Below are 5,891 nucleotides of genomic sequence, written 5' to 3' on the forward strand. Positions count from 1 at the left end.
TCCTGGGCGATTTCTTGCGCACTATGACCCTAATTCTCATTGAGATTCCGTATTTGTATAAACAGTCTGTGATTAGGGATTGTTCATCCAATCTCTATAACGAACTCGTAGCAATAGTAATTCGATCTGTTAAATGTAGGGTTTTTCGTTTCTTTCTAAAATCGCCGCCTTAGTTGCTGTCTTTGAGGTCCTGACTTATTAATTGAGTGTTATTGGTCGCGGTTAACTGAGTTTAATTTAGCTAGATTGATACACTGGATTAATGTGTTAAGGATTTTGATTTCGGCAATAGGGTTCAGGATTAGGGTTTTTCTGATTTCGTTGGTTGGTGGCTGGAGTTGAGTTTTCTGTTGGTGTTACGTGTGCATGGAGGGTAGGAGTGATGGAACAGTACGATGGAGGGTGGAGGCACTCCAGGGACGGAAGACAAAACACCTCCAATTCGTGGTATAGGATTGCGGGTGACGAACATTGAGGGTAACAATATGTTCTCTAGGCGTGGTATTTACTCTACCAACAATCATTCGGTTCTTGATGGGTTGTTGGAAATCTCTAAACCGGTGGAATTGAATACTACATGTGGAGAGAATAACTTGGCGGCGATGAATACCTCCCATGCAAACCTAGTGGAGTTTCGAATCTAAACCCTAGCACGGCAGATATGGGGGTCTTGGGCAGTCAGCTTGGTGTGCAAGGAAGTCAGAATGTTAGTAGGGATTCAGGTAAATCTCCGTTGTCGTATGCGGATTCTATTGGGGCGTCTAGTGGCAGAAAGGTAAATTTTCGAACGCTTGCAAGTCCGGTTGAGAAGGAGGGTTGTGATGTAGTGTTGCCGAAAGAATCTGTTAGGGTTGTTAAAGATAAGCTTGCTAATACGTTATATGGTTACTTTCTTGGTGATCGTGTTGCTTACCCGGTAGTCGAGTATTTCGTGAGGAACAACTGGAAGAAATTTGGCCTCCAAAAGACTATGATGAATGCTAGTGGTTTTTTCTTTTTCAAGTTTGCTGATGAGAGTGGTATGATGAATGCTATGAAAGAAGGTCCTTGGATCATCCGATCACAACCGCTTTTTCTGAATGTATGGTCTCCATCCTCGAAACTGGAAAAGAAGGAAGTTAAAACGGTGCAGCTTTGGGTTAAAATTCACGAGGTTCCTCTTGCGGCATATACAGAGGATGGCTTAAGCATGATTGCAACGGCCATTGGTAAACCAATAGCTTTAGATTCATATACTACCTCAATGTGCTTAGATTCATGGGTCGGAGCAGCTTTGCGAGAGCTCTAGTAGAAATCTCGGCGGACAATGACTTCAAGGAGGAGATCGTGATTGCTGTTCCAGATTTGGAAGGGGATGGGTTTGCTAAGGTAAAGTTGTATGTGGAATATGAATGGAGCCCTCATCGATGCTCTCTTTGCAAGGTTTTTGGGCATAATGATGGGGATTGTCCGAGGCAAATCAGGCAGGTTACGAAGGCTCCGGCTAGTGTTCCAAAAGCTCATAAAGCTCCTAACTCTAAAAGGGACTACGAAAAAAACCAGTGGATAGACAAAGACGGTTCACGGATGTGGATGCTAGGAAAAACGGCAAAAGAGAACTGGGTTTCCGGGTTAACAAACAAAAACAAAGATTTGGATACCGTCCGGTGGGTTAAAACCAGTGGAGAACCGAATAATCAGCCCCATCTTCGAGTTTCTTTTCAAGGAACCCCTTTGATTGTTAAACGGCTCGAGTAATGACCATGAAGCTGGTGGAAAGCGGAGCAGGGGACACGAAAGATGACTCGGATGATGATGAGGTCCAGGAGGTCTACAACGAGACGGCATGAATTTCTTGTTAACGACGCGAGTAAACCTGTAAACTAAACAAGGGGCAAGCACTCCTTTTCAGCGGTTAATAAGTGGTTAGTCTTGCGTCTTGGAATGTAAGGGGGTTGAACCGCCCTCTGAAACAAACGGAGGTTCGTTCAAACTGTTAAGGACTATAGTTTGAGTTTGTGTGCTATTCTCGAGTCGCATGTTGTGTTAGTAGACTGAGTCAAGTGTGCAGATCTGTTTTTTCGCTCATGGGATTGGACTTCTAATGGAGCTCGATGTAGTAAGGTACTAGGATCATTATAGGATGGAATCCCAGCTGTTTTTGATGTTATGGGTTGTTGTCTCAGACTGATCAGGTTATTCATTTACAACTAGTTTTCAAGAAAGATAACAAATTAGCTTTTTGCTCGGTTGTTTATGCGGCTAATTATTATGTGACGCGAAGGGAGCTATGGCACCATCTTTCTATGCACAAAAGGTTTGTTGGCAATAATCCATGGTTATTATGGGAGATTTCAACTCAGCGTTAAATCTAGGAGGATAAATCGGTGGGGGCTTCTTCGGTTACTTGTAGTATGATAGAGTTCCAAGAGTGTGTAGATGATCTCGAAATGCTGGATATTAATCGAACCGGTCTTCATTTCACATGGAGTTCAAAAGCCGAAAAAGGGAATTGGGCTGCTAAAGAAGATTGATAGAGTTCTTGGTAATACCCCTTTCGTAACTAAATTTCCGAATGCTGTTGCTTTTTTCCAGCCGTATCGTCTCTCGGATCATTGCCCGTGTGTTTTAAAGCTCCCAGATGCAGATATCTTGAAACATCGGTCATTTAAATTCGCAAACTTTCTTGTTTTTTAAACCTGAATTTTGCCGATATTGTGAAGAGGATGCTGGGATACTAGAATAAATGAGTGCACCAGGTTCAGCGTTGTCAAACGTCTTTCGGCTTCTTAAGAAGCCTCTCCGTGCTCTGTTATTTAAGCAAGGTAACTTGCATAAAAAAGTTGAGACTCTCCGAGAGAAACTTGATGTCATTCAGAAGTCTATTGATAAACATCCGGATGTTGAGAGTCTTCGGTTAGAGGAAACGACGTTAAGTGCTGAATACAAAGAAGCCTTATTGGATGAGGAGCGTTTTCTGAAACAGAAATCCAAGGTAGACTGGTTGAGAGCGGGGGATATGAACACGGCTTTTTTCCACTCATCGCTTAAGAGCAAAACTCATCATAGCCGTATAGATGTTATCCGTGATACTGGGGGTGTTATACATGAGGGTAATCAGGTGTATCAGGCTATCGTTGATCATTATGAAAAGTTTTTGGGTAGTAGGGGCGATACTCCACTGAATCCGGCTCCGGATTTATTTACTAATGTATTGGATCCGAATATTGCTAGTCATATGTGTAGACAGGTTACTGAAGATGAGGTTAAGAAGGCCATGTTCTCTATTGGCATTGACAAGGCTCCTGGTCCTGACGGCTTCACAGCAGCGTTCTTCAAGAGTGCATGGCATATTGTTGGTAATGACGTCTCAAGAGCGATTATTGATTTTTTTGATACGGGAAATCTTCTCCGAGAGTTAAATCATACTCTTATCGTGCTAGTGCCAAAGGTTCCGTCCCCTTCGGTTGTCACTGAGTTCAGGCCGATAGCTTGTTGTAATGTCATTTATAAATGCATTAGCAAGATTCTGGCGGAGAGAGTGAAGGTGGCTTTGAATAATGTTGTCAGCATAAATCAGTCTGCGTTTGTCCCAGGAAGGAAGATCTCTGACAATATTCTGTTAACCCAAGAATTGATGCACAATTATCATAGGAATTCTGGTCCCCCAAGATGTGCGTTTAAAGTTGATATCCAAAAGGCTTATGACACAGTTGATTGGAAATTCCTTAAGAATATCCTGCTTGGTTTTGGCTTTAATAGCAAGATGGTCAACTGGATCATGGTGTGTGTCTCTACTGCTTCGTACTCTGTTTGTGTTAACGGTAATGTTCACGGGTATTTTAAAGGTAGTCGGGGGCTTCGTCAGGGTGACCCGCTCTCCCCTTATCTTTTTACTTTGGTGATGGAGGTTCTCACGGGTATTCTGCATCATATGATCAGGATCGACTCTTCATTTAAATTTCATAATAAATGTGAGAAGCAGCAGATAATCAACTTATGTTTTGCTGATGATTTGTTCCTGTTTGCTAGGGGGGAAATCGCTTCGGCCAGGTGTATTATGAATTCTCTCTCTGATTTTTCTAAAATGTCGGGGTTGATGCCTAGTATCCAGAAAAGCACGGTGTTCTTTTGTAATGTCCCAAGCTATATAAAAAGTGCTATTCTGAACATTATGCCGTTTAAGGAGGGATCCTTGCCTGTGCGTTATCTTGGTGTTCCCTTAATCTCTTCAGGGCTCGTTTATAAGGATTGTAGTGTTTTGATGGAAAGCCTTGACAAACGAATCAAGCATTGGCGTAACAAACTGCTTTCGTTTGCTGGAAGATTGCAGCTCATTGTTTCCGTCTTGTCTTCTATGCACATTTTCTGGTCATCTGTCTTTCTTTTGCCGAATAGAGTCATTCATGAATTGGAAGCTAAGATGAGGAATTTTTTGTGGTCTCAAGATGTTGCGTTCCATAGAGGTAAAGCGAAGGTGTCTTGGAAAGTCGTTTGTCTTCCAAGTACGAAGGTGGTTTGGGAATTCGGCGATTAGGGGATGTAAACAAAGCTCTCATGACTAATCATATTTGGAGTATTATCACGAAGAGAAATTCGTTGTGGGTGGAGTGGGTGCACAGCTACAGGTTAAGAGGTAAAAATTTCTGGATCTCAAAGATAGTTTCGAATAGCTGCTACTCTTGGAGAAAACTTCTCCAACTTAGGCCACAAATGAGACAATATTTTTGGTCTGATGTCGGAGATGGTACTAGGACCTCGGCTTGGTATGACTCTTGGTGCGAGCTAGGGCCGCTTGGGAATTTCATCTTGCCTAGAACTATTGCTAATGCAGGTTTTCGGCTTGAGGATTCTGTTTCTCAAATTCAGTTAAACGGTGAGTGGAAATGGCCGGTTGCTTGGAGGGATTTATTCCCAGTCCTAATTCAGCTTGATCAATTTCAAATCACACCGAACAAACTTGACAGAGTCATGTGGCGAGATGGTAATGAGAGGACAGATTTTTCGACCTCGTGTGTGTGGAATTCGATTCGGTTTAAGGAGACGGAAGTGGAATGGAGTACTATAGTCTGGTTTGCTCAATGTATACCGCGGCATGCGTTTCTCATGTGGCTGATCATGCGAGGTAAATTACTTACGCAGGATAAGATTCTACAATGGGATTTCTCTCGTCGGAAAAATATGAACATGATGTGTTGTTTATTATGCTATGCTAATCATGATTCCCATAGCCATTTGTTCTTTGAATGTAATTATTCGACAAAGGTTTGGGATATAGTGAAACGAAAGGTGGGCATGGATTCGGTTCAACCCAAATGGGCAGATATTGTAGATTGGTTGATTATTCGATCCAAATCTAAACTAGCTACGGATTATGTAGCTAGAGTGGTGGTCGCGGCTACGGCTTACATTATTTGGCAGGAGCGAAATGCTAGGATTTTCAAAAACCAGCTAAGACCGCCAGAGACTGTTGGTGCTCATATTATACAATTGGTTCGATACAAATTAATGGGTGCGAGACTGAAGAATACTGGTAACGTTCGCAGGCTTCTAAGCGAATGGGATGTTCATGGCAAAGAGTTATTGGACGATGGTGGCTAACTAGTTGTTGAATTGTTTTTTGTTTTCCTAGTGGTCAGGCTAGTAGTTTTTTGAGTTTGGTTTTGTAGTTGCTTGATTGTGGTTTATTTGGTTTACTTTCATGAGGTATGTCTCATGATTGAACTAGTGTAGACTCACTACACTACTTGGTTTGTATTTGTTTGTTGATATATAAAATCACCGGGGTAACCCTTTACCCAAAAGAATAAACCTAAGTTTAAATCAAATGCTATTGTGGTTTCTGTGCACTGAATTTCATAATTATGTACGCGTCCATAATTACGTAATTCCTTGCATAGTCCACACAGTGT

The 5,891-nt window shown here is 42.0% G+C and overlaps 1 protein-coding gene across 1 annotated transcript; it reads left to right on the forward strand.

Moving 5' to 3' along the window:
- Positions 1–4,692: 4,692 nt before the first annotated feature.
- On the forward strand, positions 4,693–5,580 carry LOC118485120. Its single transcript, XM_035981373.1, has one exon. The coding sequence runs from the start codon at positions 4,693–4,695 to the stop codon at positions 5,578–5,580; it is 888 nt and encodes a 295-aa protein (XP_035837266.1).
- Positions 5,581–5,891: the final 311 nt, after the last annotated feature.

Source organism: Helianthus annuus, chromosome 2 (assembly GCF_002127325.2).
Source record: "Helianthus annuus cultivar XRQ/B chromosome 2, HanXRQr2.0-SUNRISE, whole genome shotgun sequence".
In the NCBI taxonomy this organism is placed as follows: Eukaryota; Viridiplantae; Streptophyta; class Magnoliopsida; order Asterales; family Asteraceae; genus Helianthus; species Helianthus annuus.